A 15396-nucleotide genomic window follows, 5' to 3' on the forward strand; every position below is an offset into this window, starting at 1 on the left:
CATATCTGTAGTCATCCAAAGCTATGTTTAAGAAATTCAGGACTTCATAAGGACTTCACACAAAATATCTGAAGTAAGTATGTTTAAGATTGTACAGGACAGATAAAATTCCAGGCTTTTTGGAAGTTCGAGTTAAAGATGTCAACAACTCAGCTGTTCTGGGACTCCGTTTCTTGTGACTACTTTCCAAACATCCTTGCTGTGGGAATGAATGGCCACCTTTCGTTTTTCCTCCCTCCTGTCTTCCATCCTCTTCCCCTCTCTCTCTTCATAAATAACGTTCACAAATTAAAGATGACCTGACTCACTTATCCTTGAAGTATTGAGTCTTCTTACATACTTAAACCATAAACTTAAAAGTATTTGTATTTAGGTAGCCGTACAACAGTTTAGAGCATGATTTAAAGAAATACAAATTCCTAGGTTTTCAAACGTCTTTTTCACACTTTTGAAAGTGGAAAGTTAGGCATGTACCACAAAGCCTAAAGCCTAAATTCTGGTTTTCATTCTACCCTTCACCAGCTTGGACCTTACTCAAAAATTACTTAGCTCTGTGGGCCTGTCTCTTTATCTTCCAAATGAAATAATGACATCTTTCCTACTTACTTCATAAGGCTAATGTGAGGATTGGAGAAGATTGTGTAACTGCTTTGGAAACCGAAGCCCTACCTCAGATATTTGAATTGTGGCTTAGAAGAACTCTACGTACATGCGTTTCATTTCTGCATTAACTCAGCTCCTGTTTTCCTGATCAAACATTTAAAAGAATTTAAACAGCATTGCTAAGCTTTTTAACTGTAGGGTTGTTTTAAAAAAAATGTTTCTGGCAGCGTTTTGACAAAGTTATTTTTGAACATAGTTCCCTTGTACGAGAGGATCCATTTGCTATTATTTTCATGAACAGACATTGTACTTTTAGACTTTCAGTAGGAGCTAAACTTGATTTAAGAAGTACTTGGTAAAAAGAAATGTGTTGACAGCCTCTGAACATAAAGTGTGTTTTCTTTTGTTTCATTCTGTTTGTTTTGGTCTACATAATTTGGGTTGGTGGATTGCATAGGCTGGAATACTGAGGGTGAGGAAAGGCCCCTTTTTTTTCATATCTGGATGCCTGGCTCTAACAGCACTCACCAGGTGAGTGGACTCTCCAGCTTGCTGAGAGAAGTGATGGCGCTCTGACTTCTGGCCTACCTTTATCCTCCCTCTTCTCCTTCTGTTTCTCTTCTTGCCCTCCCCTCGTGCTCCTGGGTGCTTGCTCTCTCTACTCGCTAACCTCCTCCTTCTTCTTGGAGACATAATTGTCCTTGCTTGAGGCACTCTGTTGGCACGGACTTCTAGTGTTGTATGATTGCCGCTCCCTGGAGACTCGTGTCATGCCCTCACTGGAAAACAAAAAGGCCATGCTTGTATGGAATGTTTACCAGGAATGTTACCATATTCTGAGGCTTTATGAGAAACCCAGCCTTAAAGGCTTATTGATGGGTTTTTAGCACTATTGTTGAGTCCCATACAAAAAAGGAAAGTAAAAACTCAGATTTAATATAAGGTTATTTTAATTAGTCACATCTGTATTTTAGTTAGTATTTAAGGGCATCTTTTATGTATTAAACCATCCTTTCCTACATCTTGACTTTCCTGTATCACTCCTAATTTTAGTAATAAAGTTTCTGATGACAAAATGTGACACCTGAACATATTAAAATAATTATTGGGTTGTAAATATCTTTTAAAAAATCCTTCTAAATTTTGTAGTTAAAGCAAGTGAAATACCTTACTCTGTAGGATTAGGTCTCAGCCTTCCACTCAGTCCTTGTGGAACAAGAAGGGACAGATAGGATGGATATTGAGGCTAAGATATGATCTAATACTCTGATTTTCAGCAAGCATGCTATGCTTGTCCTCCAAGTTTATCTAGATAATATTAACAGATGAAATTCTTAGAAAAATCATTGCATAATGGGACCTTACTAACCTTGTGACCTTGGGCAAGTTATTTGATCTGACTGAGCCTCAGTTTTTCCGCTTGTAGAAATAAGGATATCAATTACCTACATCATAGAATTATTTGGCTACAGGGGTCAGTGAGACAGTTTGTGTAGGTGCCTAGCCCATAATTAGCGTATTTGTAACATTCATTCATTCATTAAATAAATGTGAGCTCTGCTATGTGCCTCTCTACACAGGGGCACAACAGTGAACAAGATACTATGTTGGCTTATTTTCTCATACAATCCAGGGAATGTATCTCCTCATTTACCCACATTGCTAAACTTAATAGAATTGCAAAACACAGGTACACTATAAGTACTTTTATGGGATGTTTCTATTTCAGTCAAGTTTCCATGTCATTAAATATAAAATTTGAACAGAAAACAGCTTACTTGAATTTTATCCAAATATGTCCAGTAGTTAGGACTCCATTCACAACATTTCAAATCTAGCAAAATCTCACACATTTATTTTTCTTAAGAAATTTGAGAGGAAACAGAAGGCAAAAATGTGTGGTAGTAGCTATAGTTAATTACTATGTAAACTGGGATCCAAATTAAATTTCGTTTATCTGTCTCTTGACCTCTGAACAGTGTTATGCATGAGGTCCCATCCCAGTAGAATGCCCTAGCTCTGTGAGTTCTTAGCTTTTGCAAAATGATTTTTGAGGGGCAGGATAGCTTGACATTGAGATTGACCTCTGGACAACATTTTGTAATATATAAATTTTTTTTTAATGTTTATTTTTGAGAGAGACAGAGACAGAATGTGAGTGGGTTGGGGCAGAGAGAGAGGGAGGCACAGAATCCGAAGCAGGCTCCAGGCTCTGAGCCGTCAGCACAGAGCCTGACGCAGGGCTCAAACTCATGAACCACAAGATCATGACCTGAGCCGAAGTCAGACGCTCAACCGACTGAGCTACCCAGGCACCCCTGTAATATATAAATTTAACAGGTATTTATTTTCCCTTCCCTTTCAAAACAGTCATTTTTGGAGAAAATAACCTTCTTTTAATAAAGCTATCTCCTTGTCTTGCTCTCTGACACACACATGTGTGCACTTATACACACTCATCTTTTTATTTTGTTTTTTAAATAATGTAGTCTTAGGGCTCCTGAGTAGTTCAGTCAGTTAAGCAAACGACTTCAGCTCAGATCATGATTTCGCAGTTCATGAGTTCAAGCTCCATGTTGGGCTCTGTGCTGACAACTCAGAGCCTAGAGCCTGCTTCAGATTCTGTGTTTCTGTCTCTCTGCCCCTCCCCTGCTTGACATTCTCTCTCTCTTTCTCTCTGTCAAAAATAAATTAAAAAACATTAGAAAAAAATTTTTAAATAATGTAGACATACTGATTAAACTTTTTATAACTACATTTTCTACTTAGTATATTATGCACATTCTGTGTGTCGAATATTTTAATGTTTGTTTATTTTTGAGACAGAGAGAGACAGAGCATGAAAGGGGGAGAGTCAGAGAGAGGGAGACAGAATCAGAAGCAGGCTCCAGGCTCCGAGCTGTCAGCACGGAGCCCGACGCGGGGCTCAAACTCACGGACTGTGAGATCATGACCTGAGCCGAAGTCAGACGCCCAACCGACTGAGCCACCCAGGCGCCCCTGTGTGTCAAATATTTTAAACCAGTTTTTGTCTGCCACCTCAGTCTGCCTCTCCACCCTGTTCCAATGACTTTAGGGGACATTTATGTCTGAAAACATTTTTTATCATCACAACGGGGGGCATCTAGTTGGTAGAGTCCAGGAATGCTGCAACATACTACATACACACAACAATCTCCCACAACAAATAACCAGCCCCAAATTCCAGTAGTGCCAGTTGGGAAAACTGGCACGTTACCATGATTTTTAATAGCTGCACTATATGCAGTCATGTAACCATACCATGACTTATTTAACCAGTCCCCTGCTGTTTGGCATAGTGATTACAAGCTGCTTTGTACCTCCATATGCAGGATAAAAATTCATCAGAAGAATCATCAGGTCACAGAATACCAAGGCTATTGATACATTTTGACAAATAGCCTGGAGAAAGGTAAATTACCAAGCACAGAATATTGTACTCCCCACACTTGATATGTTAGTGTCATTCTTTTTCCTTTAGAAAGGATGAGGTTAATGTTTAGGGCATAAGGGAAGGCGAAAGAGAAAGGGATTCCAAGTAGCACAAGGACAGGGGATTGTGTACCCCGTTATGGGCACCGGTGGACCAGGCACATCACTTCAGTCACTTGTGTGCTCACTCTTTGCAAAATGTGCTTAATGTTGGGGAAAGATACAAAATGAGTAAGAATCCCCAAGTGGTGGTGAAGTTCTCAAGTTCGGCAGTAAGTGTAAAGTCTTGAGAGGAATGAGTCATATGTTCTAGAAGTCTAGGAGGAGGAGTGATTCTGTTTTTGTGAGGGTGGGATGTCAAAGCTTCATAGAGGAAGGTCTGGGCTTTGGGGAGCAATTAGCATTTCTGTGAACAGGAAAAGAAATTTGTATAATAGGATTTTTTATAAGCAAAAAACCAAGAGGGCCAGTATGTTGAGTCCAATTATGTTGAACTGTGTGTGGAAAGGAAAACAATGTGAAATAACTTTGTGAAAATAAAACCATTAATTATATCCATATTAGAAGGAATCTTAGTGGTGATCACTTCTAATCCTCTTATTTTACAGTCAACGAAACAGGGTAGTTAAAATCTGGCAATGGAAGACCTTAAGCATAATTCCTGTATTACACTTAGTACATGGGAAGTTCCGGCAACCTGGGAAGCACATCTCCCTTTATTACTGACAGGGTCTGTAGATAATGACTATGTTTCTGTACCCTGGTGTCAGCATTAAGACTAGCGATGTTTCAGTCTAATTGAGATAGCAGATGCCGATGATCTCAGAGGCACAAGTACATTGGAAATGTGCCTGAACCCCTTTCTTTTTCTCCAGCCTGTGATGTGCTCAAATATGTGGGCCCCTAATATGGACCCATAAGGGACTTTCTTCCTCCCAGATGTTCCTCAAATGGTGTGTTTCTTGGAATGTGTTTTTTTAAATGTCCATGTGTTCCCCTGACCAAAGGGCTCTGTGATTAAATAAGTCTGAGACAGAATGTGTACTATATTACCTTCTTGAAGATTTGTTGCGAAGTTAGCATATTCAAGGTTTTGAGAAATTCTGAAGAAATCTATTTAACTTTTCTTAACCCAGTAGTCCCAAACTCATTTGAGAGGTTAGCCTTCTCTCATGGATTACCACTCACATCTCGAAGAACACTAGTGTTTCATCAGATTCATTTTGAGAAATGTCTCCGTAATATGTATATTTTATCAAATTTTAACCCCTACCTGTTTATTTTGTGAATTATTACCCTATGAGCAAATAACTAGTTTTCCTGTTGTTTCTAGTATTTTTCTCTTTTTTATTGGTTTTTATTTTGATTCCAGTATGGTTAACATACAGGTATACAATATAGTGATTCAGGAATTCTGTACGTTACTCAGTGCTCGTTGTGATGGGTGGGCTCTTAATCCCCTTCACCTGTTTCACCCATCTTCCCACCCACCTCCCCTCTGGTAACCACCAGTTTGTTCTCTATAGTTAAGAGTGGCTTCTCGGTTTCTCTCTCTCTTTTTGTGTGTTTGTTTTGTTTCTTAAGTTCCACATATGAGTGAAATCATGTGGTATTGTTCATCCATCAAAAAATGAAATCTTGCCATTTGCAATAACATGGATGGAGCTAGAGAGTTTAATGCTAAGCAAAGTAAGTCAGTCAGAGAAAGACAAATACCTTATGATCTAGTATTTTTCTTTATCTAGAGAAATCAGGAAAAGCTGGGGCTCCAAATACCCTGAAATACCCTTCTCTAGGCAGTGACTAATCACAGAAGCTTTCTGAGCAGAAAGTTGTAAGATGGGTTCTGGGTTTTTAGAAGAACTAATATAGCCATGATGTGTCAGATAGATTAGGGCTAAGGATATTAGAGCAGTATTTTAGTCGAGAGATATAAAGGCCTATTGCAGAGTTGTGGCAGTAAAAATAGGAAGGCAGGAGATATGTGTAAGAAATGTGAAGGAGGTACATTTTGGAAGCTGATTGGCCGGAGGGGGAGGGAATCAGTTGTTCATGACTGCAGGCTCTGCAGTCATTTTAGATTGAATGCATACATTTGTATTTCAAGACTTTTCATCTTGGATCATTATCAGTCTACTTTAAAATAATTATTTTCAACATGAATAGATACTTCTCTAAAGAAGACATCCAGATGGCCAACCAGGCACATGAAAAGATGCTCAACATCGCTCCTTATCAGGGAAATACAAATCAAAACCACACTCAGATATCACCTCACACCAGTCAGAGTGGCCAAAATGAACAAATCAGGAGACTATAGATGCTGGAGAGGATGTGGAGAAACGGGAACCCTCTTGCACTGTTGGTGGGAATGCAAATTGGTGCAGCCGCTCTGGAAAACAGTGTGGAGGTTCCTCAAAAAATTAAAAATAGACCTACCCTATGACCCAGCAATAGCACTGCTAGGAATTTACCCAAGGAATACAGGAGTACTGATGCATAGGGGCACTTGTACCCCAATGTTTATAGCAGCACTCTCAACAATAGCCAAATTATGGATAGAGCCTAAATGTCCATCAACTGATGAATGGATAAAGAAATTGTGGTTTATATACACAATGGAGTACTACGTGGCAATGAGAAAGAATGAAATATGGCCCTTTGTAGCAACATGGATGGAACTGGAGGGTGTTATGCTAAGTGAAATAAGCCATACAGAGAAAGACACTTACCATATGGTTTCACTCTTATGTGGATCCTGAGAAACTTAACAGAAACCCATGGGGGAGGGGAAGGGAAAAAAAAAGAGGTTAGAGTGGAAGAGAGCCAAAGCATAAGAGACTCTTAAAAACTGAGAACAAACTGAGGGTTGTTGGGGAGTGGGAGGGAGGAGAGGGTGGGTGATGGGTATTGAGGAGGGCACCTTTTGGGGTGAGCACTGGGTGTTGTATGGAAACCAATTTGACAATAAACTTCATATATTGAAAAAAAAATAGTAATTATTTTCACCAGCTTGTTTACTTCCATTGACATTTAGACCACATAGGTATTTACCAGAAGCAGGTCTACTTTCTCTCGCCCACTTGCTCTCTTTTTATGTTGCTTTGTTTGCACTTAATAGATTATCTAAATTTATTTTCAGGTAACCTTCTCAAGAGTTCTAGTCCTTTCCTGCATGTTGAGATCACAGGGCAGAAAAGAGTTTCAGAACATTTACTCTTACGCCTCACGGCTATAATTGTTGCATACAGCAAATTGGCCCTTATTCATAATAACCCAGAAGAGAGGATTCCATAGTAATCATCTGTATCTTAATATGATAAAAAGGAATGCTTCTTTAAAATATTCCTGAGTCTTAATTTGGTATTGCTCCTATCCCACTTTAAGCTCTTCTAATCCTGTAGCGGCTAAGCAGGAGAGCATCCTCTTCACAATATCCCTAAAAATTATATCCATGTGGCTGTGTGTTTTTTCCATTAAGTGCCCAAAAATTATGGCCAAGGGACCGCTGTGTGAATAAATACGAAATGCATGGGAAGGTTACACCCTTTATGTAAGGATCTCAGTTATTTATCACCCTTTAGTAGATGCCTGCAGAAGGTATGCCAATGACTAGGCTTTTTTTTTTTTTTCTTTTAAATATCTCAGTAAAGGAAAATTAGGTGAGAGGGACACCAGTATTAATTTATAGATCTTAGCAGTTTTATTCCAGTGACCAACTTGTTGGAAATAGAGCCAGAGGAGACAAGTTTTTATTTTTAATTTAACCAGGTAATTGCAATCTTTTATCCAGTTGTCTGTGTATAATTGGAAATGTCTTAACATAATGGTTCTGCAGTTGCTTTTGGGTCTCCTTTGATGATCTGCTTTGATGATGAAAGGCTATGGATCTTCTCAGAAAAATGCACTTATGAATTCACGTACATTTTTTAATGTGATTTCATAGATGCCAGCATATGACTTTGTTCTTCCAGGCACATTTTTGGTTTTTTTTTGTTTGTTTGTTTGTTTGTTTTTTAGCCAATATGGCTTCTTTGTAAATAAGTTTCTTTATTCCTTCAAGTATTTTTGCACACTTACCTCAAGCCAAACCCAGAACAGTGTACAAATAGTACATTCTGGAATTATCTAAAACTATTTTAAATTTTAAATGCCAGCAACGAAAAATAAGTTAGTGAAAGAAAGTATTTGGGGAAACTGTTTTGTACAGAGTAGAATAGATTGCTGCTAAAACCACATGGGGACCTTAAAGGTAAGAAATAGAACATAATTCTGTAGGGTTTTTAAATATAAAATCAGAATATTAGAACAGAGATGATATAGTTTTCCCATCTCATTCTGCAAATGAACAAATAAGACCAAGAGGCCTGGGTCTGGGTGAGAGCCTGGACTGGTTCTCCGAGCCCCTGCAGACACTCAGCGTTGGCCTGTGCTGCTCTGTGCCAGTCAGTTTGCAGGCACCTTACCTAAGCTGTCGCACAGCGACGTGAGGGCAGCGGCACCGGCCACGTCTTGTTTCTGTTCTGACATTTGGCTCCCTGGGCCCCCTCACAAGAGAAACTGTTCGCTTCTACTTTTTCTTAAGATTGATGTTAACGTATGATTTATTTCTGCTCGTCTTGAGAAAGCATCTCAGTTATTCACTAGGAAATGTAGAAAGTCATTTGATCTGCTAAAAATGGTTAAGAATGAATTGTGTTTGCTACAATGGAGACCAGGTACAACATAACATTTTTAATTTACTGTGATTTTTACCAGCAATTCACTTAACAGATCACAGAGCTGTGGGAAGAAATGGTCTGGAGTACGTTGTGAGATTTGGTTTGATGTTCTTATCTCTCATTTTAATTCTGTACCCATTTTTTTTTTCTTTCATGTGTTTCGTTTCTTAGTATCTGAATGCCTCCTGTGTGTTGGCCACTAGGGATGCAGTGACAGCCAGAGTGTGATCCTTGCTCTCATGGAGCTTATGATGTAGCGGGCAAGGTAGACATTAATAGGATAATCATGTTGATCACCACATATTTACAGGCTGAAGTAAGGGCTGCAAAGAAAAGGGAAAGGAAAGCATTCCTACAACACATACAACAGAGCACTGTGGGCTGCAGTGCTTCCCCCTTTGGAAATGATGCTTGAGCTAAGAACTGAAGGGGGGGGGGGGGGAGTTGCTTAGTAGAAGCATTTCAGGAAGAGGATGGGCAGCACGTGAAGACTGAGCCAAGTAGACACAGTTAGGAGCCAGGACTTGGTGAGGATATGCTTATGGCAGGTGAGGCAGAGAAAGGTCTCCTGGATGAATCCCAAGCTCCTGGCTTTTGCAACCAAGTGGACCATGGCGCCGTTCACAAAGATAACCTCGGGTGTGGGATAGGGAGATCATAAGTTGATGTTGAAGACAGCAAGAAATGAATCCAGTAGGCTCTTGGGTCTGGAACTCCTTGGAGAGGTTTGGGTCGGAGATTAAAACGCACATGCCACTGGTAATTGCTCTGTTCTGTGATTTATACAGGCAGATTATGAATAGAAATGTGGAGTGCTTTGAGATCCCTTGGAACTCTCTTTCTAGTGAGTTCAGTAAATAACGCCAGATCACTCTTCTTATTCGTAGCAAAAGTTAACCCTTAGTAAATATGGATTTACCTATATGTTTTTGTTAAACTTTTGCTTATCATCTGTTCTAGTGCTTTTCTAGCAAGTGTATCAATTTATACACTTCATACACTACAGTTTAGGTATTCAGTTGTTCTCAAGGGGAAAAAAAGAAAATGTTTTCATGAACTTAAAACATGCTAATAATATGTTCAAATAATAGACTTAAAAAAATGTTTCTTTCCTCCAGATTTGATGTTGAATTTGTTCTCTCAGCACCCACTTCTGAATGGAATGGCAAATGGGGACACATTTCACCAGCTCTTCTTTCTGAATTTTTGAAAAGAAGTTCAGACAAATCCAAAGTCCTCATCTGTGGACCAACCCCATTTACAGAACAAGGAATACGGTGAGTAGCAATGTGGTACGGAAAAGAATGCCCAACACTGTGAAATGAAAATCTTCCGTAAGAAGCAATCGACTTAGCTCTGTTCTTCCCATTCATACAAACCTGCACTACAGTAGTTGGTTACAGCCTAAGAAAATAGTAGTTTTTAACCTTCATGCAGGTGAGAGGTTGGAGGCCAGGATTATGCATAGAGTTAGATGTGGATGATGATCATTGCTAATGACTGGCAGTGTGGATACATGGTACCACTTTTCTTATCTGGGACATAATTAATAAGCATTGTTCATCTCGTTGCAGCTTTCCACCTTTCTTCATTCTCTGCAGTTAGGCAAAAGCTAGTAAATAATACAGGGATTGAAAGCCAGACGTCAAGACAAAAGGAGAGACTAGAACATAAATAAGCTAAGACTCCAAGTTGACACTGGATGGCGAAGCATCAATGGTAGTGTTCATCTTACTCGAAATTCACCTGGCTCTGATTTAAATCTAAAATGACACTTTAAAATATTTCATTATTTATGTAGGCACTGTTGGGTGTATAGGTGATTTTAAAATATGACTGCCTCAACTACCCTGTTTTTCCTTGTTTGAGATATGACTAAACCTCACATTTTCTGGTTACTTTTCTCTCTCACCATTTTTAGTTTTAATTAAGAAACATATTGACCTCAGTACATGCATTGAGAAATGTTTCTCTCTATGTTGCATTTAAAAAAGTATTTTAATTAAATTGAATTTTATTTCTGGATTGTAATACCTTCAGAAAAAATGTTCTTTTGTATAAGCACTCTCAACTTCAAATTTTTTAAAAAATTACTGTTTAAACTTTTAATCTTTCAAAGCTGAAATAAAACTATTAAATTTATAGTGAAGACTAACAGTATGATTTGAAGTAAAATAGTTTTTCAGAAAGAAAAAGGCTAAAGGCTACATTCTTTTACTTTGTTGACACTGCTATTTAAAAAAAAAATTTTTTTAATGTTTATTTTTCTTGAGAGAAAGAAAGACAGAGTGTGAGCTGGGGAAGGGGCAGAGAGAGGGAGACCCAGAATCCGAAGGAGGCTCCAGGCTCCAGGCCGTCAGCACAGAGCCCGACGCGGGGCTCGAACTCCGAAGCCCCAAGATCATGTCCTGAGCCGAAGTTGGACGCTTAACCGCTTAACTGACTGAGCCACCCAGGCGCCCTGACACTGCTATTTTAGATGTATCTTAATGCTTACTTCATAGCAGACTGCAGTTTAATTATCATTTTAAATGATGTGAATCATAAACTCTTCAGCATTGAAAGAGACTGTGTCTTTAAGGCCATTTAGCCCAATTAACTGACTGAGGAAGAATCCCTGGTACAGCCTCCTATTAGAAGTGTGTTGTTTTCTCCCTTGAACAATGGGCTATTTGCAGGCTCTTCATTTGCATACCCACTTCCTTGCATTCCGGAGCCTCAGTCTATGTGTAATTGAATAGAAGATAGCCAAGATCCTAGTACTTCTGCATTTATAAAATTGAATGTAATCTCTACAGCTTTATTTTCTCAGCTTTACCTCAGAGCTAATCTTTCCATGCTGCTAGCTGGCTTGCCAGGAATTGCTCAGGGGGATCACTGGTCCTGTATGGATCCCTGCTTTTGCTCACAGTTGAACATGCTGTACAGAATTGCCTTGTGAGATGTAGCTTAATTCAAATAGTACAGACATACCTTTTTTTTATTTCTCTCTACTTACTGTGCTTCACACATACTGCATTTTTGTTACATAATGCAGATTGTGGCAACCCTGCATCACACAAGTCCATTGTTGCTGTCCTGCCGACAGTGTTTCTGTGTCACATTTTGGTAATTGTCACAGTATTTCACTCTTTTTCATTATTCTCACGTGTGTTGTGGTGATCTGTGATCAGTGATTGCAACTTGCTGAGAGCCCAGACGATGGTTAGCATTTTTTTTTAGCAGTGAAGTATTTTTTTAATTAAGGTATGTACATTGTTTTTTAGACACAATGCTGTTGCACACTGAATAGACTGTAGTGTAAATAGAACTTTGCTATGCATTGGAAAACAAAACAATTCATTTGACTCGCCCTATTTTGATATTTACTTTATTGCAGTGGTCTGCAAGCTGAATCCACAGTATCTCTGAACATGCCTGTACTTGGCAGTTCATAGCCTCTGCCCTGTGACTTGTAATTTAGGACTCCTGTTTCTTTGATTTCCTCGTCTCGATCATCTTAATGAATGTCTTGTGTCTCTTACTTGACATTTACGTGGGTCTCTTATTAGATCATAGGTTTTGCTGTCCTGAAAAATGACTCCTTTGGGGGCGATTCTCACTCCTTCAGGCCCTCCAAAATGAATCTCATGTCTGCTACAGAAGTATAACCATTTCAAACACAGTCTCCATATTTGGTGAAAATTCGTTAGGTTTGTATGATATGATAAGAGAAAGACTCAGAAACTGATTTTATTGTGATATAAAGAGCAAGATAATCACTTGCTCAGTAAAGGTACTTTCATCTACCAAATCCCCACTGTGTTTGTGGCACAGATGAATAAAACAGGCTCTGGTATTGAGGCCCACACTGTCTAGTGGTGGAAGCAAATGCGTGCATTAATAACTAACATACGACTCTGAATATCATAAACCCTCTTACTAGAGGTGGAAACCAAGTGTTAAGGAAATTCAGGAAGAGGCAAGACCTGTTGTTTGAGTGACAGCCAAAATGTTGCCAGTCACAGGAAGCGGGGAAGGGTTGGATGGGCCGAGGAACAAGCAGACCCATTAAGGGGCAGGTATGCAGAAGACTAGCCTGGTGTGGCCAGGCAGGGACAGAAAGTGTGGCTAGAAAGGTAGGTGAGTCCAAACAGTGAGAGGCTTGACCATTGCACGGAGTTGGCCCCATGACTCCTGCTCACACCCTTACTTTGTCTGAATATGTGTGTATGCCTAGAAGCCGCTAATTTGAGTTTGAATCCCAGCTCTGCCACTTGTAAGCATCTGTAATCACAAGTCACGTGTCCTAGAACCAAATACTTAACCTTTCTAAGCTTTAGTGCACTCACCTGTACAAGGGAATAAATTATAATACTTAGGAATGTGAAGTGCATAGCACAGTGACTACATATATAGCAAGTACTAAATAAATGTTTTTATTTTCGACTTTGTTTTCTTCTTTTTTACTGAAGTATAATTAACATACAGTGTTATATTAGTTTCAGGCATACACTATGATTCAACATTTCTGTACATTACTCAGTGCTCAACCTGTTTCACCCATCCACCCCCCTCCCTGCCCCCCTCTGGCAGCCATCAGTTTGTTCTCTGTATTTAAGAGTCTTTCTTTTTTTCTTTTTTTTTTTTTTTTGGTTTCTTTTTTCTTTGTTTTGCTTCTTGAATTCCACATGAGTGAAATCATATGGTATTTGGCCTTCTCTAGTTTCAGCAGCATTTTAAACAGAGCTACTTCTAAGATTTCAGTCTCTATACTGTTTTCCAAATTGAATTATACTTTAGCAACATTTCTGCTTGTCTTGTTCAGTTTGGGAGAATGAGGATAGAGTGCTGGGGGATCAACTCCTTACTTTGAAAACTGGTGAATAAAGGGCAGGGGAAGCATTTAGTCTGCCTTTTCTGTGAGGTGTGCCACTGGGCAACTACATAATAAATTAGCAGATGTTCATTTTTCTCTATAGAATTCCTCAGCTGATAAATGAAGAAAGAGTTACAGGAGTATCACCAACTTCAGTCCCTCATGAACTAATGGGTGTATACGTAGATCCCCAATGGTTGTTAGCATCCAAAAAGAGAGGCAACCAGGTATGATGAGCCTCCTGATGGAAGAACACTACCTAGGAGATAGTCTTGTCAAAAAGAATTGAACCCGTATCTGATCAAGCCTCGAGATCCAATTATTAAAATGTGGGAAATAAGAGACACAGCAACATATTATTAATGTATACCACAGAGATGCAGCAAAATGGAGACTCTGGGTGGCGCAAGACCTAAAAATCTGGTTTTGTCAACAAACAAATCACAGGATGAAGAGAGAGAGAGATGGAAGGGATCTCGCAGATCGAAAGATACCTAAAAGACATCAGCTAATCACACTGAGTAGATTTTAGTTGGCATTAAACAAACCTTAGAATTATGGCATTTATGAGACAGTTGAAAATTTGAACACTGACTAGATATTTGAAGAGAAAGTGCATACTAAGCGGGGAAAATGAAAAAATACTATGGTTATGACGGTCAACTTTGATCTTCTTTATTTTTAAACATTTTGCCAAAGAAACATGTACTTTTTCTTTGTTTTCCAGGTTGCTGCATGATAGGAACTTTTCCAAAGAGGAGATCCATAGTTTTACAGCATAATGAAGAGCTGTCATTGTCCTTTATTCAACTGTTTTGTCTAAATTTGTGATTACTTAGTATTTTTTAAGAGAACATTTTTGTACATACTAACTAAAAGGTTAACTAGAATCCAGGTTTCAGTTTCTTCAATGAAATCAAATGTTCCTTCAGTAGAGGCAACTTGTTGACTTTATTTTGTACCATAACTTATTTTGCTATTGATATTTGACCTGGAATCGACCATGGCAACAAGTACATACAGGTGTCTTTTGTGATGAGTCACAGACTTCCTTACCATTTAAAGTGTATCACTGTACTACAGTAAACTCTGGTGTTTTATGACATGATAAAGTAAATGATCATTTTGATCACATTTCTATGCTGTAAAATGTCTTATTAGCAATACAGATTAAATTTTACATTGCACTGTTAACTCAGGAAATGATCATTTATGTCCTTGTTATTAACTATTAAAACATGGAATGTTTTAACTTATTAAGTATTGAAACATTGTGTGTGTGTGTGTGTGTGTGTGTGTGTGTGGCATTGATACCGAGTAGAATAAACATATACTTAAGTACTTTTTAATTCTTGTGGTAGAAATGTGTTTGAATTCAACAATATTGGATGGGTGTCTAAAGGGGACTTAAAAAGGCAGCAGGAAAAGATTCTGGAGACATTTCATATCTGCACCTTGCAATTAGATGTGTGAGAGAGTCTAAGAGAATCTTAACAACTATTTCAATTCTTAGCCAAAATTAGGGGCATCAGGAAATGTAATGAAAGTGTAGCATCTGGTCCCATGACCTAAAATAATCCTTTGGTGCTCTGGAATGGGTTAAATTTTAATTCTTTTTGAGCCCATCTAGAACACTGAGTCCTAAATGGTACCTTCCCTGGCTGGCTGCTTTCCCCACAGCTGGTAGTTCAGCAGGGAGCCCTCGTGAGCTCTGGTGTGTGGGTGATTCATTCTTTCCTCCAGCTGCTGTGCGCAGCCTTC

The 15396-nt window shown here is 38.9% G+C and overlaps 1 protein-coding gene across 5 annotated transcripts in view; it reads left to right on the top strand.

The window, feature by feature from the left end:
• LOC122220141 (cytochrome b5 reductase 4) overlaps positions 1-14891 on the top strand; it is a 93715-nt gene extending 78824 nt beyond the window's left edge. For 2 of the 5 annotated variants that reach the window (XM_042939275.1, XM_042939278.1), the window contains 3 exons: positions 9896-10054; positions 13739-13862; positions 14363-14891. In XM_042939275.1, coding sequence (XP_042795209.1) covers positions 9896-10054; positions 13739-13862; positions 14363-14374 — 295 coding nt within the window. In that variant the 3' untranslated portion in view covers positions 14375-14891. Of the gene's footprint in view, positions 1-9895; positions 10055-10351; positions 10744-13738; positions 13869-14362 lie in introns of those variants that run through there. The other 3 variants (XM_042939277.1, XM_042939276.1, XM_042939280.1) reach the window with 3 other exon arrangements.
• Positions 14892-15396: the final 505 nt, after the last annotated feature.

This window comes from Panthera leo, chromosome B2 (genome assembly GCF_018350215.1).
Source record: "Panthera leo isolate Ple1 chromosome B2, P.leo_Ple1_pat1.1, whole genome shotgun sequence".
Lineage (NCBI taxonomy): Eukaryota > Metazoa > Chordata > Mammalia > Carnivora > Felidae > Panthera > Panthera leo.